Here is a 24,227-nt window from a genome sequence, read left to right as displayed (position 1 = left end):
GTGTGTGGAGGGTGGTGTGTGTGGAGGGTGGTGTGTGTGGAGGGTGGCGTGTGTGGAGGGTGGTGTGTGTGGAGGGTGGTGTGTGTGTAAAGTGGTGTGTGTGGAGGGTGGTGTGTGTGGAGGGTGGTGTGTGTGGAGGGTGGTGTGTGTGTAAAGTGGTGTGTGTGGAGGGTGGTGTGTGTGGAGCGTGGTGTGTGTGGAGGGTGGTGTGTGTGGAGGGTGGCGTGTGTGGAGGGTGGCGTGTGTGGAGGGTGGTGTGTGGAGGGTGGTGTGTGTGGAGGGTGGTGTGTGTGGAGGGTGGCGTGTGTGGAGGGTGGTGTGTGGAAGGTGGTGTGTGTGGAGGGTGGTGTGTGTGGAGGGTGGTGTGTGTGGAGGGTGGTGTGTGTGGAGGGTGGTGTGTGGAGGGTGGTGTGTGTGGAGGGTGGTGTGTGTGGAGGGTGGTGTGTGGAGGGTGGTGTGTGGAGGGTGGTGTGTGGAGCGTGGTGTGTGTGGAGGATGGTGTGTGTGGAGGGTGGTGTGTGTGGAGGGTGGTGTGTGTGGAGCATGGTGTGTGTGGAGGGTGGTATGTGGAGAGTGGTGGAGGGTGGTGTGTGTGTAAAGTGGTGTGTGTGCTTTCCCCAGCTCCAGCCCTGGAGTATGGAGCCCTCAGCCATCCTGGAACTGGACTGGGAGGCCATCCCTCTGCTCAGATGTGTCCTTTCTTTGACTGAGCCCTCCTTCCGTGACTCCCCCGCTGCCTCCCTTCTTGAGGCCGTTGTGTGAGAATCACAGGAGGCGCGCCCTAAGGACCAGGCACCCTGATTCTGTGGCCGTACTCATGCCCTGAGCTCAAGGAGTGGGAGCCAGGAAGGCTGAGCTCCAGTCTCAGCCCAATTGTGCAAACTGAGGTGACGTCACTCAAGCCTGTGGCAGTGCTGTCCATAGCCATTAGCATTCCATGAGGCCCTCGAGTTTGGCGGCTGGATTCCCGCTGCCTGGCCCTTGCCAGGGATGTCACACAGCCCTATCCTCGGGCGCTCCAAATGCCTCCCTGTGCCTGTGATGTGTGGGGGAAGGCTGCGTCCTGGCCAGAGGCTCTTGGGGGCAGGTCTCAGACAGCAGCCCCGATGGGATGGAGGAGCTGTCCACCCTCAGGCCCCACGAGCATCCAGCTGGTCCATGTGCTGCTAAGTCCAGAAGGGTTATGTGTGTACACGTGTGTGTGCATGTGCACGTGTGTTCGTGTGTGTGCATGTGTGTGGGGGGGGAAGGGAGGCATGCATGTAGATAGAGATACATAGATACTCTGCATTTTAGAAAGTTCCAGGTTCAAGTCAAGCTCCTTGGAGGCTCATTTCTAATGTGATTTTTAGAGAAATAAACAACAGCAGTCGGGGTGGAGGCTTCTTCTCTCTGGCCCGTGATGGGCACTGCCTGCTGGCACTGCAGAGCAAGGGCTGGCTGGGGTGACAGGAGTGGGCTTTGCCTTTGGGCTGCTGGTGAATGACCCAGCTGTCCCCAGCGGGTGGACAGGCCTGACCTCAACACCAAGGTTATCCTTGTCTGTAGAGTAAAGGGGGCCTGGATTCTATTCGTTTTTGGTTTTTCGGTGGGAAGCAGCATGATTTCATAAGAGGAGCCTCGGTTTGGGGTCAGAAGGTCTTATTTTGAGCCCAAATTATCCTTTCTCAGCCTGTGCCCAGGTTCCTCAGCAGTGAAGAGCAGGTGATAATATTAGGTTAAACTGCGTGGAATAGCCAATATTTGACTTTTTTTTTTTTTGAGACGGAGTCTCACTGTGTTGCCCAGGCTGGAGTGCAGTGGCGTGATCTCAGCTCACTGCAAGCTCCACCTCCCGGGTTCACACCATTCTCCTGCCTCAGCCTCCGGAGTAGCTGGGGCTACAGGAGTCCGCCACCACGCCCGGCTAATTTTTTTGTATTTTTTAGTAGAGCTGGCGTTTCACTGTGTTAGCCAAGATGGTCTCAATCTCCTGACCTCGTGATCCACTCACCTTGGCCTCCCAAATTGCTGGGATTACAGGCATGAGCCATATTTGACTATTTTCTAACCTCAAAAATGATCATCTCACAGAGTTCAACCTAATATCTGACCCATCAACCATATAAAATTGTCAAAATTGTCATCTGAAAAACATATACATCAATTATTTTTAAGCAGCTGAGTTTTTAGAATGTAAGTTGTTTTTCTGACAAACCTGTCATTTTGACTTTTCCCCTCTTCTGGAACCGACTTTCTCCTCTCTTTTCTGGAATCTTGCTGTGTCGACCCAGCTGCAGCCCCCTCCTCCTCCTCCAGGGTGCTGCGCCTGTGGGACAGCACACTCACGCATCCAGTCCTTGTTGGCCTTGTCACAATCGTCACCTACTTTTAAGAAGTTTAAGAGCAAATGTTGTAGCCTCAGCATCTCCTGGGTCCCGAGCTCTCCGAGGGACACAGTAAAAAGTGACTTAGGGCTGAGTCCAGAGACACTAGGTTTACCCTTGGAATCCTTGGAATCCATTCAAGGCAGCCGCCCCTACCTTTGGAGGGTGAAATTAAATTTAGTCCAAGCTGGAACAGCCAGTCCTGGGGTTGCCCGTTGAGCTGCGGCCCTGCCAGGTGGGTCACATGTGAAAGAGCAGGTATTCTTCCCTCCTGACCCCTTACGGGGCCGTGCAGGCTGTGAGATGGGAGAGAGGCGGGGCCCCAGGGAGGGAGGAGAAGGTCAAGATCTAAGCTAGTTCTCGTGGAGTGCAGGGCTCTGGGCAGAAGCTCCGCGCACACCCCTGGCCTCCCCGGTCTCTCTGTAGGATGGGAGCACTTCCAGGTCATTGTGTTCCTATAGGACCCTCAGGCATGTGGGGTTGGCATCTCTGTGCTCCTGGGGCGGTTCTTCATATGGTCTCAGCCTGTCCTGTGGCTTCTCAGGGCCCCATTAACAATGGGGTGCTTACCACATGCCCCCCTACAGGTCTGTGGTCTACACTGAGGATGTAGCAGTGGAGGGCACATGAGGCTGCTGCCCTCGTAGGGTTTACTTTCTTTTTTTGAGATGGAGTCTCACTCTGTCGCCCAGGCTGGAGTGCAGTGGTGCGATCTTGACTCACTGCAACCTCCACCCCCTGGGTTCAAGCAATTCTCCTGCCTCAGCCTCCCAAGTATCTGGGATTACATGTGTGTGCTACCATGCCCGGTTAATTTTTGTATTTTCAGTAAAGGCGGGGTTTCGCCATGTTGGCCAGGCTGGTCTTGAACTCCTGACCTCAGGTGATCTGCCCACCTCCCAAAGTGCTGGGATTACAGGCACGAGTTTCTGTGCCCCGCCAGGGCTTACATTCTTGAGGGTTCTGTCCCCGCTAGCCCCAGGGACCCCCGACCAGTGCCTCGGTCTGAGCTGGCACCTTACACAGGGCACAGGCTTGCGTAGGAGCCTGGGCTCCCGTGTGTCCGTCCTGTCACTCAGTAAGCAGCACTGTTGAGGGTTTGCTTTGAGGCTAGCATTCTTCCAGACATGGGACGGAGCAGGCACAGGGGACAGGCGAGAGCTTGCCACCCGTTTTCAGTCTTGCTCCTCCCCTCACTGCCCCCTGCCCTCCAGCTGAGAGGGAGTGGAGGGAAGCCCTTCACCAGAGCAGGAAGCCCCGGCTCCCTCTCCTGTGAACTCCCCTGGGAAAGTTGAGTCTGAGGAGTGTTTTAGCAGTGATGGGAGTGAGGACGTGCACATTTCATAGACGATGATGATACAGAGTAAGGCATTTTGGACGTGAGCTGTGGAGGGGGGCCCATGAGGAGGGAGGCTTCCCATCTTTCCTTCCAGAAGCATCCACTTCTAAGACATTCGAGCTCACCAGCATGCAGAGTGGGGCCCCAGGAGCGCTCTCCCCTAGGTGCCAAGGGTTAGTGGTTAATGGTTTGACAATGATAATGAAACCAAAAGCCTGTGATTTTGGCTCAACAGGGGCATATGGAAATTTCCATCTGTAGCCGACTCTGGAGAGACGTGCGTGGCCAACTTCACAAGAGCCGCTCGCCCACACTGGCCATTGCGACTCCACGTCTCAGGTCCCCGCACCAGCCTGGGCCAGCCAGGAGCAGCTGTTGCTGGCAGAGTTGCCCACAGCGAGGCGGGGATCGGGCAGTTTCCAGAAAAAGGGAAGCTGCTTGGCAAAAGCAGAAGTGACTTTTTTTTTTTGCCAGAGGCCCCAAACTGGCCGGTCTCAAACTGGGAAAACCCGTTCTTAGCAAAATGCTCCAGTGAGCTCTCATGGCAGGAAAGCTCACTCCAGTTCCGGAAAGTTGTGGTTTTGGCCTCTCCCAGCAAGAGGCACCAAAGTAATGTCAGAGCCACGCTGAACTCTGGCATGGGCGACGTTTCTTTTTTCTTTGCGTTGTGTGTGTTTGTTTTGTGATATTTCCCTACCAGGCCATTAAGAAAAGTTAGATGACAGCAAGGGTGTGAGTGGCTCGATCCCAGATAAAGAGGGCCAGGCACAGAGACGGCGGGATCGCTGGAGGAACTTGAGAGTCCCTCAGGTCTCACCACCCATTTGCGGGTTGGGGAGCAGGGGTGCCCCTGCGGGCCGTGCCTTGGAGCTCAAATGACCGGCCTAAGGTCACATTGCGGCAGCTCATCGAGGACTTCTTATTCCGTGTTGTCAGACTCGGCTTTCAGTGACACCATCGGTGACTGTGGGGGGAGGGACTAGATCTTCAGCATCAAAGTAGACACTGAATTAAAACTCACTGAGATGAACTGATTTGCACAACTGCGAGGCAGCGCTCAGAGCACCAGACTCTCACCTCTGACTCTTCCCTCTGGCAGAAGCCGGTGGGGCGGGTGGATGCTGGTGGGGCACAAGGGCCATGTTCCTGGACACAGGACGATGGAGGTGGGGCGGGCGGGAAGGAGTGTAGAACTTGAGGATTTTGGAATTGGTCCATCTGGGTTCCAATCCAGGCTCGGGGCTCCTTGGCTGAGTGCGAGCTTGGGCTGCTTTGATGAGCATGGCCAATGCCATCTCTGAACCTCGGTTTGCCCACCTCCACAATGGCAGGGCTGCCCACCAGATGACGTGTGCTTCGAGGCAGAGCATGGGACAAGTTGCCCTTCTGCCTCCTGTTCATTTCTTCCTTTCTAAGATGAGGAAATAACCCATTAGCTGAGCAGGGTTACTTCGGAGCTTAAACAGACAGATTTGATCCCTCCTTCCAGGAGAAACCTTCTGGACAGGCGTCTTTCCATTAAACACTCAAGAAGCGTTCTAGGTGAGGGGACTACCTCCCGGTTTCTCCTGGGCCCACCCGGTTCACACCCATGTCCCTGTGTAATCATTTGATGTGCCCACTACGGGTAATTGGTACTGCGGTTCCCCTGCGCCCCCCTCCTGCTTCTTTCTGCAGACACTGAGCCACCTGTGTGCACGGCCCCTCGGTTTAGGGGGTGTGGGTTCTCAGCCTCCCTGGTGTGTCTCGCTCCCCCTGCAGCCCAGCGGAGCCTCTCTGTGCCTAGCTGCAGCACGCTCCAGAAAATGGCAAACGTGCTGCGGGCTGGGCAGGAGCAGCTTCCCCAGGTGGGAACATGCCCAGCATGCACAAGTGGCACGGATTGAATTATGTCCCCCAAAATATAGAGAGAGGTCCTAACCCCCAGCACCTGTAAATGTGACCTTGTGTGGATATGGCGTCTCTGGCAGATGTACTTAGCGAAGATGAGGTCAGCCTAGAGCAGGGTGGGCCCTTAATCCAGTGTAACTGCATCCTCCCAAGAAGATGGAAGACACAGGCCCGTGGGGAGCAGGCCATGGGACAGCAGAGGCCGAGACGGGAGTGCGCTGGTGGCTACCAAGGATCCCCAGGGAGAGCCAGTGACCCTCAGAACTAGGAAGAGGCACGGAAGGGTCCCCCACAGGCTTCAGAGAGGGCGCGGTCCTGCCCACCCCTTGATCTTGGACTTCAGGCCTGCAGAACTCTGAGAGAATCCATTTCTGTTGTTCTAAGCCCCCCGTGTGTGTATGTTGTTACAGCAGCCGCCGGAAACGAATACAGCAGGACTTGGTGTTTCTTGTCACCCTCCATCCTTTGGTCTCCTGTCCATCTAGACACAGAGACTAATAGGGACATGGAGAAACTGAGGCACGGAGATTCTTGACTAAGAACTTCCCCACCATCATCCTGACATCGCTTGGACTCCTGCGGAAGGGAAGGGCCAAGTTCCAGAAAACAGAGCCTAGCTGGCATGGCCAGACTGCCCCGTGTGGGAGGGAGCAGGGCCCTGCCAGAAACTTTCTCCAAAGCACGGTGCATCGGAGGCCCCTTTACCCAGGCAGCCTGTGTCTCAGGGCCTGCGGCCTGCCAGGCAGGGGGCACTGCCTCTGCGTCTTCGTTTCCCCAACACGGTTAGAATTCTCGAGGTCTCCACCACGCCCCTGTATTCCAGGATCACAAAGAACTTCCTAAACGGGAACCCATTTTCGTTCAGAACACCCTGCAGGAGCCATTGGGAGAGGAACCGTGGAGCAGTACCCAGGTCCTGGGCCTGCCTGAGCCAACCCATACAGCTCGGTGGCTGGCCTCCCCAACTCTCCTCACCTGCGGGCTGTGAAGATCAAACGAGATGATGTCTGCTGACGGAAGTCCAATTTAATTTTTAAAGTTATTTATTATCCTTATTATCATTTTCTTATTTTTAGGTAGATCAAAAGACATGCAGTAGGCTGGGTGCGGTGGCTCACGCCTATGATCCCAGCACTTTGGGAGGCCGAGGCAGGAAGATCACCTGAGGTCAGGAGTTTGAGACCAGCCTGGCCAACATGGTGAAACCCTGTCTCTGCTAAGAATATAAAAATTAGCCAGGGGTGGTGGCGGGGGCCTGTAATCGCAGCTACTCAGGAGGCTGAGGCAGGAGAATCGCTTGAACGTGGGAGGTGGAGGTTGCAGTGAGCCAAGATTGCGCCACTGCACTCCAGCCTAGGCAACAAGAGCAAAGCTCCGTCTCAAAAAAAAAAAAAAAAAAAAAAAGACATGCAGTATTTTCTTCATCTGTTTGTACTGCTATAACAAAATACCTGAGACTGGGTGATTTCTGAAGAATAGAAATTTATTTCCAGTTCTGGAGGCTGGAAAGTCCGAGACAAGGGTGGTGCCAGGAGGTTCAGTGTCGGGTGAGGGCCTGGTCTCTGCTTCCAAGGTGGCACCTTGCACACTGTGACTTCACATGGACAAAAGTAGGCCTCACTGGTTCCTTCCAGCTCTTTTCTAAGAGTAGTAACCCATTTCTGAGGGCCCTGTCCTCATGACCTAACCACCCCCAAGCCCACTTCTTAATATTGTTGCATGAGGGATTAAGTTTCAGCATGAATTTTGTAGGAGGCACAAACATTCAAACCATAGCAGTATTTATCCAAAGGTTTCATCTGCTCCCATCCTGAAAGCTGAAGTCCTCAGCCTCGTCTCTGCAATCTGACTTCACAGTGCAGGAGGGAGGGGTGGTGTGGTTTAAAAGCCGCTGGGCCACGGGCACTGGGGTGCTAGTAAGGTATAACAACTGACTCTTTAGAAAAGCAGCTCTGATTCATAGTGTTTCCTGACTGCTGTGGTGTAAATGTTCCCACCATGGAAGATTTCCACATGGCCTCAGTTAATGGAGCTGGGGAAAGACACCCCCAGTCTGCTCCGGGGAGCCCGTGTGAGCTGCCAGCTTCACCTGCCTAAACGGATGCTTCCGGGCGCCAACCTCACAGGGTGGACTCCTTTTCTCTACACCTGAAACCCCAGAGGACAGAAGCATTGTGTCTGGAAGAAAGAGCCAGTTAGAAAGACTCAGGTGCCCAGGCTGGGAGCAAGGGCTGGAGCAGCCCCAGCGGAGCTTGTTGGTGCTTTGCCGTGTGGTTATATACCAGGTTAGCTCATCGTCATGTTGGAAGGAAAAGGGCTCTGAGCCTTCAGAAGATGAGCAGTGCCCCAGGATGAGTGATGGGGCTGGGAAGGCCAGGGGGTACAGCCTCAGTGGGGTGCTTCACAGGGTCTCAGGCGTCGATGTCCTGTGGGAAGGACAAGTTCCTAGAGAGAGAGGCTCGGGGACAAGAGCTCAAGGCCAGCGTCCGTGAGGATGTGGCTTGAGAAAAGGAACAGAGCTGATCATAGAAGGAAAAGTCAACTAAGAGCCACCTGCCTAATTTACTCTCAGTAGGCCCCTGTCGCCCCAGCCTGCTAACCCTTGGCCAGAGGAAAATTACCGGCAGCTCAGGGGCTCCCTTTGGATGCTTGGCCAAGAGGAATATTCTTAACTGTACCATCTCGGCCACACAGTTAAGCTAGTATCTGCTGTGTGGACACTGCTGTGTACCCAGAATAACACTAGACATCAGGGACCCCAGCCTAAGGCTGCAGTCTTCCTGCAAAGTCCGGGCGGTTTCACTGGGAGATTCCAGAACCATTTCCCTCCCAGGCATCCCCCGTCAAGCACGGGCTTTGCACAGGTACAAGGCTGAGAGCATTTACCTAGCAGTCCCTCACCCAGCCGCTTACCCCCATACACACTTACATTAGTAACAGCCTTGGTGATCTTGCTGACAGTTTAAGAAGCAGATGAGGACTCACATTTGTGTCATTAAAACACAAATCCCTTTGCAAAACTGGATCTTATTCCCAGCTGTGGATGTTAGTGGACTGTCCTCCTCTTCAAATATGACCAAGCTTTTTACAACAGTCATGCAAACGTCCTAGAATCCAACTACAGAAGAATACTGTAGGACATGGCATTTATGAAGCCCTATGGTGGTTATAAGAGGGGGACTCATTTTACAAAGATAACCAGAAGAATACTCACTTTATCTACACGTCCAAACACTCATCCACATGCACACGCATACATACCTACACATACAGACATACATGCACAAAGGGTCTCAGATACCACCTCCTGCCAGCGTCCTAAGTTACGGTGTCCCTCAGAAACAGAGGTGGCGTTGTGGGGTAGGGTAGTTCCAAATTGCAGCCATTCACACCTGCACAATTTTTTATATCCAAGTGCAATTTTTAAGCTTATTTTTATTTTTTATTTTTAAATTTTTTTGAGACGGAGCTTCTGTCACCCAGGCTGGAGTGCAGTGGTTCGATCTTGGCTCACCACAACCTCTGCCTACCGGTTTCAAGTGATTCTCCTGCCTCAGCCTCCTGAGTAGCTGGGATTACAGGCGTGCGCCACCACACCCAGCTAATTTTTGTATTTTTAGTAGAGACGGGGTTTCGCTATGTTGGCCAGACTGGTCTCGAACTCCTGACCTCAAGTGATCTGCCCACCCCCAAAGTGCTGGGATTACAACTGTGAACCACCGTGCCCGGCCTTACATTTATTTTTAAAAGAAACTTTCTAAGACTAGAAGAAATGGAAAACTTCTAACATGGTTCACCATAAATTGTAAAAATAAACAGCTGCCCATCAGGGTAAATTGTGTCAGCTCACACACCGCAAGTAGGGGCGAGCACTGATCAGGCCGCGAGGTCCGGCTCTGGAAAGTCGTGTCACAGGGACTCATCTGCTGAGGAGGCTCCTCCAGACCCTGCTAGCCCCCGATCTGAGGACAGCACCCGTCTGTGCTCCAGGACCATACACACTGTGTGTGTGAAAATCCAGCCCCCAGATGCCGGGAGAGGGACCCTGAGGGAGCGGCAGACTCTGGGGCTAATGGCAAGAATGATTCCTGGTGGCTCCGATGAGCTGGGGTTGCCGTTGGTGTTTGGGAAGAGCTCTGATCTCCTAGGTGGGGCCTTTCCCGCCCCCGCAGTGTTTTGGGAAATGCGGCTCCCACTACCTGCCACCCTCAGTATTTAGGTGACTTGGCAGCCACCTCCCCTTGTGAGGATGACGAGGTTGGGAAGGGAGGCAGCCATCTGAAAATGGCAGCCACCGCCTTTCCCTTCCCAGCGCCTCCCCCACGAGTCAGTCCTGATGCTGCCAGGGCCCAGACTTCCAAGTGGGGCCACCACCGCTTCCTCCCTCCTCAACAATAGTTAGGCTGATGGCTCTCAAACTTGAGCAAGCTCTGGGGTCACCTGGAGGGCTGGGCCCCACCGCCGAGTTTTCCATTCAGTAGGTCTGAGGCGGGTTCATGAATGTGTTTTTCTAGCAAGTTCCTAGGTTGACAAGGACGCTGCTGGTCCGGGAACCACGCTCTGAGGACCACTGGGCCAGGAGTGGAAGAGAGCCGGAGCCCTCTCGCAGCTCAAGGTTCTGATCAGCTCATTAGCCCAAGATTCATTTTCTCCACTAACAACGTCTTCACCTGAGAAGGAAATGAGTCCCATCCTGGCTCAAGCAGGCCACAGACGAGGAGAAGAGGCTGTCGGGGTGAAGAGGGCCATTTTTGTCTCTGCCAGGAGAGGGATGCCGAGCAGTGATCCTGCCAGGAAAGGGAACTGTGGGGTTGAGATGTGGGGGCAGCTGGGAACAGGGGCAGGTGGGGAGGGACAGATGTCTCCCAGCACCCTTGTGCGGGGCGGAGGCTGCCTGCCGCCATCCCTGGAGCTCCGCATACACTCTTTTCAACAGCACCGAGAAGAGGAGCTGTGACGTCCCCGTGTCCCAGGGAGGTTTGCAGGGCTGGGGAGCACAGAATTCATCTGCCAGACTCAGACCCAGGCGGTCTAGCCCAAGAGGGAATATACATATGTGACAACAATTGCATGGAATGATACCGATTTATTCATCCAATAAATACTTACTGAGCCTTTACTTTGTGCCGGGCACTGTTTTAGACATGGGGCTTTAAGAGTGAACAGAACTGTCTAAAATCCCTCACTCATGGAGGTCACATGCTGGTGATGAAATAGAGACAGTGAGCAACAGAAAGTTAGTGTATTTCAAACTTTTGGACCATGACTCACGATAGAAATAATAACTCGTGTTTGCATAGTGCTCACTGTTTGCCAGGCACTGAGTTATTGTCTGTTCTACGTTTCGTATCTCTTTCTATTTCGTATGACCTACCTAAAATAACTTTGTGATTCGCTCATGGGGAAGGGCTTCTCATTTGAGAACCACTGCTCCGATGGACACGCTCACCCAGGTGGGAGGGTTTTTACCCCCGTTCCTTCCCACCTCTGCCTCGCCAAACCAGCCCCTTCTTCATGTCATGGGTCCTCTTCCGCCTCTTTGAGGAAGCCGCTCTGACTTCCAGCCCACACGACTTCGCGGAGTGGTAGAAGTTGAGAGCTAGAGACGAGGTGTTAGGGATGAGGTCACCCAGTATGATCTTCCCATTTTACAGAAGAGTACACTGAGGCCCAGAGGGAGCACCGGCCTGCCTGCGGTCTGTAATAGTGAGTGACCAGTCTCTGAGGGACACTGCCACAACTTCAGAGCCACGCTCTTTCTCTATCTCTGCAGCAAAAGAGGAGAGCTTCCCAAGGGCTTCCCCAACCCCTGGGAAAGGCCTGGAGTGTGGGAGGAAACTGACTCATGCCTTCTTCTCCATCTCCTTCTATCTGCTCCTTCTACCTCCTTCTACCTCTCCAAACCCTGGCCAGGAGTCAGGAGGCCCAGGCTGAGGCCTTGGAATCTGAATTTTTAAAAAGCTTCTGTTCCTTGGAATTCTACAGAGGTGGGCAGCCATGTGGCTTCCTGCCTCCTCCTCACCTTCCCTGGCTGGGCTCTGAGGACAATGGAGCCTTCTGCCATGACATGTCCATGGATGTGAGATGTGAAGAGGAAGAATTTCTATCCGATCTTAACCAAATAGTGTGTAGGTTTTGGTCTAGATGTTTGAATTGGGTCCAAGTCTTCCTGATTTGAGTCAGCTGATTCCAAATGAATCTATTTTATTAATTTGGTAATAAGTGGTCTCAAGTTCCAGCCTAAACTTCCTTGGGGGGCCTCACCCCAGTGGGGATAGAGATAAGGCTGTGTGATACCAGATCCTAGAACAAACACTCAAATACTCAGCTCTGGGAATAGAAGTGCAAGCAGAAATCCATTTATTCTCTTTGAAAACACACCAACTAGATATTGCTTCAACTGTACTCCATAAATCAGTGAGTTTTTTGGTGACATAATTCACGAAACTTTTGGGAAAACAACAATGAAGCCACCAGATTTGAAATTCAGAACAACAGCTGTAGCCGCATGATGGTGCAGACTGTCTTCAGCTTTTCAACACCATATTCCTTAGGAATGGTTGGCCCACCAGTTCCTTGCAGAAACCACAGAACTAGAATGAGGTGTCTCATGTATATCAGCTTCAGGAAACGACAACGTGAGACATAGCCCTGCTGCTGTGTTCCATCTGCTTTTATATGCAGCTTTGTTCCAGGTTCTAGACATGTGGACCCTTAAGTATTATCTGTGTACATACACTGCACGTCTGTGTGTAGGTTTATATCAAAACTTGTAGGTACACTGGGGCTTGGAACACATATATTCATGCCCAGAAATCTGTGCACATAGATATATAGACACTGTGTGTTCGCATGACTAAAAGCATGGCCTGCGTGTATGTGTGTCTTTCAAATGCCTGCTGTATTGGCTTGCTGGCCTGCACAGATGCACCCAGATTCTTGAACTCAGATGGAGCCTGTTCAGCAGTGTCCCAAAGTAGGGACAGGGAAGAACTAGACCTTGAAGGGAATCCTGCAGTTTACTTGTTTTCTGTCCTAAAGACACATTTCCACCTGAATTGTGAAGATCAGAGTTCTGAAGCCTTCAGAGTTCTGAAGCCTTCACAATCAGAATTGTGAAGCCTCCTCTGCTTCACGGCAGCATCCCCATGCTACCATCGCTACTTACTATCACTACCTACCATCACTACCCATCACTACCTACCATCACTACTATCACAACCATCACTACCTACCATCGCTACCATCATACCTACCATCACTACCATCATCACTACCTACCATCACTACTATCACTACCATCCCTACCTACCATCGCTACCATCATCACTACCTACCATCACTACCATCCCCACCTACCATCACTACCATCATCACTACCTACCATCACTACTATCACTACCATCCCTACCTACCATCACTACCATCACTACCTACCATCACTACCATCCCTACCTACCATCACTACCATCATCACTACCTACCATCACTACCATCCCTACCATCCCTACCTACCATCGCTACCATCATCACTATCTACCATCACTACCATCACTACCATCCCCACCTACCATCACTACCATCCCCATCTACCATCACTACCATCCCCATCTACCATCACTACCATCACTACCATCCCTACCTACCATCACTACCATCATCACTACCTACCATCACTACCATCCCTACCTACCATTGCTACCATCATCACTACCTACCATCACTACCATCCCTACCTACCATTGCTACCATCATCACTACCTATCATCACTACCATCACTACCATCCCCACCTACCATCACTACCATCACTACCATCCCTACCTACCATCACTACCATCATCACTACCTACCATCACTACCATCCCTACCTACCATCACTACCATCACTACCATCCCTACCTACCATCACTACCATCCCTACCTACCATCACTACCATCCCTACCTACCATCGCTACCATCACTACCTACCAACACTACCATTACTACCTACCATCACTACCATCATCCCTACCTACCATCACTACTATCACTACCATCCCTACCTACCATCACTACTATCACTACCATCCCTACCTACCATCACTACCCATCACTACCTACCATCACTACCATCACTACCTACCATCACTACCATTACTACCTACTATCACTACCATCATCACTACCTACCATCACTACCATCCCTACCTACCATCACTACCCATCCCTACCTACTATCACTACCATCCCTACCTACTATCACTACCATCCCTACCTACCATCACTACCATCCCCACCTACCATCACTACCATCACTACCATCCCTACCTACCATCACTACCATCCCCACCTACCATCACTACCATCACTACCATCCCTACCTACCATCACTACCATCCCTACCTACCATCACTACCATCATCACTACCTACCATCACTACTATCACTACCATCCCTACCTACCATCACTACCCATCACTACCTACCATCACTACCTACCATCACTACCATCCCTACCTACCATCACTACCATCATCACTACCTACCATCACTACTATCACTACCATCCCTACCTACTATCACTACCATCCCTACCTACCATCACTACCATCACTACCTACTATCACTACCATCATTACCTACCATCACTATCATTACTACCTACCATCACTAACATCACTACCATCACTACCTACTGTTACTACCACCACTACTACCCTCACTACGGTGGCTCATGCCTGTAATCCCAGAACTTTGGGAGGCTGAGATGGGAGGATCACTTAAGCCCAGCAGTCCGAGACCAGCCATGGCAACATAGAGAAACCCTGTCTCTACAAAAAATAAAAAAATTAGCTTGGTGTGGTGGCAGGCACCTGTAGTCCCAGCTACTCAGGAGGCAGGGTGGGAGAATTGTTTGAATCCAGGAGGCCAAGGGTGCAGTGAGCTGAGATCGCACCACTGCACTCCAGGCTGGGTAACAGAGTGAGATCCTGTCTCAACCAATCAATTAATCAATTAACCAATCAATCAGTCAATCAGATGGGGTCTCACTCTGTCTCAGAGGCTGGACTTGAACGCCTGGGCTCCAGTGATCTTCCTGCCCCAGCGTCGCAAGTAGCTGGGACTGTAGGTGCCACCGTGCCCGGCAGCACTTTATATTCTTAAACTAACAACATCCACAGTTGATGAATGAGGAGCCTGAGACTCGGGTGGGCAGCTCCTCGCTCAGGTGTAAACCCCTCCGTCAGAAGCAGGCCGGCTTGGGGCCAGAGCCCCTGTGCACCCTGCTGGACCACTCTGGCGACGGAGGTCCGGGGGGTTCATGTTTCAGAGAACACTGAACTTCCGTCTTGGGAGGACCTCCCATTTCTACTCTTGCTCCTGAGGCAGTGAACTGACAGAAGCCACATCCACACAGTGCAGGTCCGGGGGCCAGATGCATCTGTAGTCTCAGGACTGCAGGTTGGGGCCTCGGAACAGGTGCACAGAGGCAGGAGGCTGAGATGGGAAGATCACTTGAGGCCAGGAAGTTGAGGCTGCAGTGAGCTATGATTGCCCCACCCAGCTATGATTGAGCCTGGATGACGGAGCGAGACCTCATCTAAATGAATGAATGAGTAACTAACTGGTGCATGGTGAGGGCCCTTTGCAGCTGGGCTGCTGGGCCAGCTGCTGGGCCAGCTGCTGCTTTCTCTACACAGGCAGCCTGGGGAACCTCGAAGGCACCTTGGCCAGCCAGTTGCATTCTGGGCATGGAGGACCTGTCCTCCCTCAAGGCCTGTGCTGTCCAGGCACCTTTTCAAATGCCTCCCTACTGTCACCAGCTCCGGGGAGATGAATCTGCCACTCCTAACAAGTAACTTAGATGATGTCTTCTTTAGAAAGTCTACTTTTCTGATTACAAACGTAATGTAAAATGTAATGCCCTCAAGGACTGGCGCACACACTCAGGGTACAAATACAGTCACTCCTCTTTCAGTGTCCAAATTCACGGCTCCAGCCCCCACTCTCTTTGTTAGGGGGATATCTGGTCTCCCTCTTGAGCCCTGCCCCCAATTGTCCAAGAACCCCTGGGGTACAGGTGTGGCCTCCCAGGGAGCTGCCACCCTGCTCAGCTTCCTCTGCCGCCCTGCTTAGCTTCCTCTGCTGTGGCTCCTGGGCCACACGGTGTCCCTGGGGAAGGCGGGCCCCTGCTACGTTGGGCTGGCTGGCCCTGGATGGACCACTCCCCAAGCTCAGTGACGTTGCAGGTGTGACCACTTGGGACTCAGCACCCTCGGGCTATGGACAGAGCTAGAGCCTGGAGCACCAGATCCCAAGTCAGGACCAGGTGTCCCTGGCGTTCCTTCCCTAGTGGTTACCGAGGCCCGAGGCGGCGTCTCCATGACACCCTCGTTCCCTGCTGAAGGAATTCTCATGGGTGAAGCATTGTGTAAATCATCAGACCGCATTTAAATACAAGACACGAGTAAGGTATGGCGAAAGCATTGGAACTGTAGACATTGCTATTCTCATTCCGAACAGGCACTGAGTACAAGGTTGCTCAATGAAAAATAGCAGACTCATGGACCATCATCCTTGTCTAGGTGGGGAAACTGAGGCCCAAAGAGGTCAAGGTTAGGGCTGGACGGCAGGGGCTGCGGACCGCTTGTGAGCTGCAAACCAGCACGAGAGTTCCGACCACGGTGCCCGGCCACGCTGCCTTGCCCCAGCATCACTTGACTTCCTCCTTCTACTTTCCTTCCTTCTGCAGGCCAGTCTGTAGTTGGCTGATGTCTGAGAATATCACGACTTTTCTGATTCTTAGCAGAAAAGATGTGGTTTTCTAGGAAGCTTCTGGTGCAGCGAGCCCTGGTTGGGGTGGGGCTGGGGGCAGTTAAAGCCCAATGTGCCCCTGCCTAGCCGTTCAGGAAATGGCCCGGCTGAGGTGTCAGGCAGCTGCCAGTCTGCAGAGCTGGCTTCAGAGGAAGCTCCCCCTTTTCTTTTTTTCTTTTTTTTGAGACAGTCTCACTCTGTTGCCCAGCCTGGAGTGCAATGGCTCAGTCTCTGCACACTACAACCTCTGCCTTCCGGGTTCAAGCGATTCTTCTGTCTAAGCCTCTGTAGTAGCTGGAACTACAGGCATGAGCCAACACGCCTGGCTAATTTTTGTATTTTTAGTAGTGATAGAGTTTCACCATGTTGGCCAGGCTTGTCTCTAACTCCTGAACTCAAGGGGTCTGCCTGTCTCAGCCGCCCAAAGTGTTGGGATTACCGGTGTGAGCCACTGTGCCCGGCCTTCTTTACCTTTTTTTTTTTTTTGAAACAGGGTCTTGCTTTATCTCCCTGGCTGGAGTGCAGTGGAGCAAACACAGCTCACTGCAGCCTCGACTTCCCTGGCTCCAGCGATCCTCCCACCTCAGCCTCCTGAGTAGCTGAGACCACAGGCATGCACCACCACACCTGGCTAATTTTTGTATTTTTTGTAGAGACAGGTTTTACCATGTTGCCCAGGGTGATCTCCAACCCCTGGGCTCAAGCAATCTTCCTGCTTCAGCCTCCCAAAGTGCTGGGATTATAGATGTGAGCCACTGCACCCACCCTGCCCCTTGTCTTGGTGGTCTTGTGTCAAGTCAGGTGAGACATGTCCAGGATACCCATCTGCTGGAGACGAGGGTGCTGAGGGGATTGAGCAAGGCTGTGGGCCGAGCCTGGCAGGGTCGAGGGTGTCCAAGTCAAGGGACACCAGGCCCTTCATGGAGTGGTGCAACGCCACGGCCCCGCTGACCCCAGCTGAGTGCTGCAGCAGTGGGAGCTGGCCTCCTCTTCCTCTTCTGGCTCTGAGTCTACTGTGTTTCCTTCGTTGCTTCTAGAAATAAAGGCACCACTGTGGAGGGAGAGGGAACAGAGATTAAATGTGGGCCCAGCCTCTCCTGTCCTTTCCAGTCCTGCCTCTGCTGGTGCCTGTTCCCAAGGCCCAGGTGTGGCCTCCTCTGGGGTCCTGTGCGTGTCTCCAAGGCCCAGGCGCGGCCTGCTCCAGTGTCCTTTCCAGCCAGCGCTGCCCACAGGAGTGACTGTCTGCTGAGATCCTGGCTTTACCGGAGGAGAAGCTGCTGTGGGTTTTGTTGCAGGGGCGGGAACTCTGGATTAGCTGTAGGAAGTAATTCCTCCCTAAGACAGGCCCACTCGGTAGGGGAGCTTCTGAAGGCACTGGTGTAAAGGGAAGTCAGCCAGAAACAGTGATTAATAGATCATTAGCATCTTAAGGGGAAATTATAAAGGTGTTAGGGCTTAAGAGCCCCTGAGAAAAGTGCCTCGAGTGTGGCATTCAGAACTCTCTAAGCCCCTCCCCTGCTCCCTGCAGTCCCCCCTCGAGGCTGCCTGATTGCCCCGTTCCCAGCTCAGCTTCTAACCTTTAGAAAGGTATTTAAGGTTTATATTAACCATGACTATACTAATATCAACCATTTCTCTCCGTTTGTGTGAAGCACTCTCAACGCCCTGCGAGCGCCGACGGTTGGATGGAGGGAGGGTCGCCCGGATTCACCCCCAGCTGCCATCCCCGTGGGCCAGCACTGCCTCTTTCTCTCCCTCTTCTTCCACCTTATCTTCCTGTCCACTTTCCCCCTTTCCTTCCCCCATAATTGACCCCAATGTGGAATTGAGGGTCATTTCAAAATATTTCTGATACTATTTGAAGAAAATAAACTTTATCTGTTTAATGAAAAATACCAGGTCTCACCAATTTGCTTTCTCCTGTAATGATCGGGGTGGTGGGGGGAGCTGTGGAGCCCCGAAGGGCACTCTGCCCTGGCTGTGGCAGTGGCAGGAGGTCACACTTTATGGGATTCGGTCTGTCTCCCCACCGCTTCTGTATGGTGATGTCTTCCAGAGATGTGAAGACGGCTGTGCACGGTGTGGTGTGGCTTTGTTTTCCTCGCAGCACCCAGGGCAGGGCTGAGCTGGAGGTAGCTGGGGTTCAAGTTGAATTTAAACAAATAGCCTCAAATAAACATTGGCAGTCTGGCAGGGACCTCGTCTCGGGGGTTCCCGCAAGCTGGCTGGGCCGGGCCCTTTTGCATCTGGAGTGCTCACTCTGTTCTGCTTCCGCTGTTGTGGACGATCCAAGAACTGAATATTCTCAGTGGCTTCTTAGTCCTAAGTGAATTTGTCACAGGACATTAATACCTAAAGCCAGAGAACCTGCCAGGAGGAGAGGGCAGGGGACCCGAGGGGCTAGGTCCTACCTCACAGTTCTCCAGCCCAGGAGCTGTGGCCTGAGGACCCGCAAACACGCCCTCCTGTGCCCCACTAAGGCTGCACCCAGACAGGAGGCCAGAGGCACAGCTGGGACAGCCTAGAGACTACCCCAGCCTCCACACCCCATCGGAGGGGAATTCACACTGGGAAGGGGGCAAGTTCTGATCCCCTGGAGGCAGAGGAGCCAGCGATGGGTCCACCTTCCCTTTGTTGTTGTTGTTGTTTTTGTTTCTTGTTTTGGTGACTGAGTGAAGGGACTTGACCCTGGTTCTCCCAGCTTGAGCAGGAGCATCACTGCAGTGATCAGGGAAGCTGCTTGGACCAGCTGGCCTGGGGGAGCCACCACCCCATTCTCTCGCCCCTCTTGAGAATCCAGCCTGTGGACCCAGATGTGTCAGCCTGCAGTCAGACCACAGTCTGTCTCGGGCTGGTGCTGGGGGTGGCAGAAAGGGGGTCCTGACGCAGCCCCTGCTCCCCCGAGTCTCTCAGTCTCCTGGGGAAGAGATGACAGACACAACATAAAAGGGAAATCATGCTATAGGGGAAGGAATGATCCAAAGGCACGGCCGAAGACAAAACTCAGGATATGGGAAGTGGTCATGAATATTCATTGTAATCACATCTCACTGGTTTGAAACCAAAAAATGTCGGGGTGAGTTAGACTCAGGATGTGCACTGGGTCCTGGGTCCTGCAAGTCCCCCAAATTAGATACATTCACAGGGAGCTCAGACACGCTGGTCCGTGGAGCAATCAATGCCCGTGGATTGGCCTCGTCACAGTCCCCATCTCCGATGCCTCCCTGAGCTGCACCCCACTCTTGAATACAGAAGGGCTGCCCTTTGTGGGACAGATGCACTTTCATCACGGTGAGCAGCCAGCAATCTGCCATCACAGTGGGCCCTTCCTCCTGGCATCACCAGGCTGCCCACGAGAGCCCCCGGGATGTCCGACCCAGACCAGTGGAAGCCCAGGGTGGGGCCAGGATGCTGGGTGACTGTCCTGCCACAGGACCTGGGTCAGTCTCCTTGTGTGTCTGTCCATACAGCAACCTCTCCTTATCTGGCAAGTGATGACAATTTAAAACCACAACGAGAGTGGTTCCTAAAGGCGAGCTTACGCCTTTAGGAAGGCTGCCAGGCTTAGGCCAGGGAGGATGCTGTTAGATGCCTCGGAAGGGTAAGCAGGCAGACAAGAGCAATTTCTGAAAACTTTCTAAGGGTGTCGAGTGTGGTGGTTAATGCCTGTAATCCCAGCACTTTGTGGGGCCGAGGTGGGAGGATCACTTGAGCCAAGGAGTTCGAGACCAGCCTGGGCAACATAGGGAGACCCGTCTCTACAAAAAATTAAAAATAATAAAAATAATAAAAAATAAAAATATTACCTGGAGGATCACTTGAGCCCAGGAGGTCAAGGCTGCAGTGAGCCAAGATCGTGCGTGTCATGGCACTCCAGCCTGGAAAACAGAGCAAGACCCTGACCCTAAAAACAAATGAACATAAAACCTTTCTAAGGGCACCCTGTTATGAGTTGAATTGTGTGTCTCCTAAAAGATGTGTCCAAATCCTAACCCTCTGTACCTGTGAATGTGACCTCTTTTGGAAACAGGGTCATTTCCGATGTGATGAGTTTTGGTGAGGCCACATTGGAGCAGGCTGGCCCTTTTCCACATGGCTGGCATCTGCGTATGAGGGGGATTCTGGACACAGATATGCCCGGAGAGACCTCTGGTGAGGATGAAGGTGGAGATCAAGGTGATGCTTCTACAAGCCAGGAAACCCCAAAGATGGCCGGCAGCCACCCGTAGCTGGGAGAGAGGCCTGGACAGATTCTCCCTCTCAGCCTCAGAGAGACCCAGCCCTGCCGACACCTTGATCTCGGACTTCCGGGCTCCGGAACTGGGAGATGGTGCGTTTCTGTTGTGCAAAGCCCCTCAGGAGACTCACCCACAGCGATGGGGAGGGGCGGCACCGCGCCGTAGCCCTCCACACTCCCTCCACTCCGTTCCTGGGGTGGGGGCTTAAACCTCTCTGCACCTCATCAGATGCTTTCCAGGGTCCCTTCTGACCCCAGATGGTCCACATTCCAGCAAGTAGGGGTAGTGCTGGGTGTTCCTCCTCCCACCATGTGGAGATGGGATGTTCAGCCCGGAAGACTCTCACCTGAGGGTGCGCTGTGCGGTGCAAACAGGGACACCCGTGCCTTTCTTTTAAACAGAAACACACATCAAACAAGGTGATATACTGATTGGTTGACAAAAACGTTGTGGCCAGAGGCTCCCAGGAAGCTAACCCTGCACCTCCCCTGAAAACAATGGCTCAGCATTTGCTAACTCAGTGTGCCTGGCGACTTTGTGGAGCAAAACCACCTTGAATAACGGGAATCACCTGTACCTGGTTACAGGACTTAATTTACCAAAAATTGTGGCTCAGGTCATCTTGGGTGTACTTTCTCATTCCCTTAGAAGTGGGAGTCAGTTTCAGACAAATCATGATCACCAAATTCTGTGACTTGAGTTGACACCTTGTTTGAATTTGACCTTAAGTTTTCACAGTAAGCCCTGTTGGGGGCTGCTGGGCAGAAACCTTGTTCTTTCCAAGGTGCATTTAACTGCTGTTGGGGTATGATCCACCTGCTGTCATTTTCTTTTTTTTTTTTTTCCTCCAGAAACTGGCAGTAAGGTGAGTATTTGGCAAAGGTAACTTTTTAAGTAGATTCACTATTCTATTATCCCTGCCTGGCCCCCGCCATGGGCCGGGCCTTCTCCTAGAGGAAGGAGAGATGGATGGTGAGGTGGAAATGCTGGCTGTGGCCTCAGGCTCCCAGCGGGGCCAGTGTGCTTGTGTGCCAGTGCACTGGGCACCCCACAGAACACACCCCCTCCCGCCATCTGGGGAAGGCACAGTGGAGAGGCTGTGAACCTTTCCTCATTAAGGACTTATTTTTTATGCCAGTTGGATTCTGGGCTTGCCTCGTGCCAACCTCCCCTTTGCCCCTTTCTGAATGTGTTAATCACAGGGGAAGTGTTATTTCTCCAAACTATCCCCCACCCCTGCAACAACTGAAAAGCCCGCTGGAGTTAGAAGGACCTTGGCTGGTGCTGGGGGTGGGGACCAGAGGGGTTTCTGGAGCGTCCATCGGCTTAAGAGCCGAGACAGACACTCCTGCCGCCCCGCTCTGGCTCTCCTCTCTATAGCAGAGCGCAGGTGAGGGCGGCACCCACAGGGCTGTCTCTCACCCGCACCATCCCTGCAGACTTCCCCAGGGCCCTCCCTGCCGCTTCCACCCTCTCCTTTCCAGGGCCTCCTCCGCTCAGCAGCTGGAACAGCCTTTGAACATCATTCGTCACACCCTGTCCTGCTCAGGGATGAGCAGGGATGAGAACCCTTCCCGCTGCACACTCCCGAGCCCTGCCTCAGGGCCTTTGCACTGGCTACCCTCCTGCCTGGGGCGCTCTGTCCCAGCTTCCAAGTGGTCAGTTCCCTTTCTCAGGTCCACCCCACAGATCTCCATGAGGCCTTCTGTGACCATCTAATCAAAAGACTCACGCGCTCTCTGTTGCACTGATCACACCTGATTCTCTTACAGTTCTTACCGGAATGAAATTAGCTTTTTATTTTGACATGCGCCTCTCCACTGGAAAGCCAGCTTCGTGATGGACGCTGTCTGTCTTTCTGTTCCTGAATCTTCCAGGGCTGGTGCACCATAAACGAGTGAGTGCCAGCAACCTCAGACACCTGATCTGCCCACCTCCTCCAAGATGCCCCCCACTTTTCAGGAGACAGTGTGGGTGTCCTGGGAGGAACACCAGGCTAGTCCGGAGCGGGTCCTGCAACGTGGGGTCAGGGCACGGGGCCTCCCTGGAAATGGCCACCGTCCTAACTGCTCGCCTGGGATAGGGGTCTCTGGGAGGCTGCCCATTTATTACCTAGAGAAGAGGGAGGGAAGGTTTGAGGATGGGCCTCAGAGGTGGGCTCTGAGCTTTTGTCGCCTCAGTCCCAGGTAGCACCTGGAGAGTACCCGAGAGCGGCCCCTCAGGAGTGGACATGGATCCTGCGTTCCTTTGCAGGCACGGGGGGCTCACGCTGTGGAAGGGACCCAGGGTGGGCTGTGCTGGGACCCCCCCAGAGATGCCTCAGTGCCCAGCGGACCAACCCCAAGGGAAGGGGGGAGCACCCCTAGGCTCCTTCCTCTGAGGGGGTGTTCAGCCGCCCCGACCCTCCTCCCTTTCTCGTGGACCTAACCTCTGACAGCCTCCCACGCCTCCCACAGTGGGCAGGTGTCTATGGAGGGTCTGCTGGCTGCCTGGGAAGGCACTGTGAACACTGCTGAGAAGTCAGAGCTTCTGCTTCGCCCCCAACAAGCAGGTCTCCTTGGTGTGGACTGGTGTCCACAAACTCTGTGGGGCAAAGACTGTCAGATTTATTCCCTCCCTCCTCCCTTCCTTCCCTCCTCCCCTCCTCCCTTCCTTCCCTCCTCCCCTCCTCTTCCTCCCTCTAATCAGTCACTAATGTCCACCCTATTGGGTTGGGGGGAAATTCAATTTCAAGCATTCTGGGAGGGACCTTCCTCCCCTTCCCCCAGGCCTCAGAAGAGTCGGGGTTCCAGGCATCTGGTGGCCCTAGTCCAGACTCCTGAGATTCCTCCATCTTGGAGATTTCGTGCAGCAGCCAGACCTGAGTTTGAGATTCTTTGCCGAGTGGAGGCCCCAGTGTGTGAGTTTGTTCTGGTGGATGCAGCAGCCACCCTGCTCTGAGATCTGGCCCCTCTCTCCCGTCTCGGTTCTGGGGAAGTGTCCTCTGCTCCCCACTCTGTCACCTCCCTAGCGGCCTCTGATCCTGCCAGGATGCCCCAGCCTCGGTGCAGGCAGGCCAGGGACGCAGCACCTGACCGGGACACAGCTCCTGCCTGGGACACAGCACCTGTCGGGCACACAGAACTCCCTCCAGGGGGCGAGGCCAGGACCCGAGACCAGCTTGGAGGAGGAGGCAGGGCGTGCAAGGGGGGAAAATACAAATGAATATCAGAACACGTTTTCCTGCCACATCAGTGAAACAAGGGCACGTGTTTGCCTAAACCTGCTGTAAGGATTGGCCCAGAACTCCGCTGACCATAGCCATTAACTCACTAAGGTGTGATGACCAGAAACCACTTTAATGGGCCACCTCTTGGGAGAATTAAGTGAGGGAAACTCCTTCACCTAAAAGAAGTCTTTTATGACTTCTTTCACGTAACGAAATATTTTTAAGCTTCGTCCATGTTGTACCATGCGTCAGCCCTTCCTTTTTATGGGCTGGATAATATTCCATTGTATGAATATACCATGTTTTTCTCATTCATCAAAGGAAATTTGGGTTGTTTCCACCTTTTGGCTATTATGAATAATGTTGCTATAAACATTTGTGTACAAATT

General features: G+C 53.2%; 2 protein-coding genes across 7 annotated transcripts in view; both read left to right on the top strand.

Annotated features, from left to right (window-relative positions):
- The window catches only part of PRKAG2 (protein kinase AMP-activated non-catalytic subunit gamma 2), a 321,562-nt gene that overhangs the window by 21,342 nt on the left and 275,993 nt on the right, over positions 1 to 24,227 (top strand). The window lies entirely within an intron of this gene.
- LOC134810480 (adhesive plaque matrix protein-like) lies at positions 508 to 20,416 on the top strand. Its single transcript, XM_063815059.1, has 2 exons — positions 508 to 17,671; positions 18,045 to 20,416. The coding sequence occupies exon 1, from the start codon at positions 12,744 to 12,746 to the stop codon at positions 14,319 to 14,321; it is 1,578 nt and encodes a 525-aa protein (XP_063671129.1). The 5' UTR covers positions 508 to 12,743; the 3' UTR covers positions 14,322 to 17,671; positions 18,045 to 20,416.

The sequence above is a fragment of the Pan troglodytes genome, chromosome 6 (assembly GCF_028858775.2).
Source record: "Pan troglodytes isolate AG18354 chromosome 6, NHGRI_mPanTro3-v2.0_pri, whole genome shotgun sequence".
Lineage (NCBI taxonomy): Eukaryota > Metazoa > Chordata > Mammalia > Primates > Hominidae > Pan > Pan troglodytes.
The sequence above is the reverse complement of the archived record's forward strand: the minus strand, read 5'-3'. Positions and strand labels throughout refer to the sequence as shown.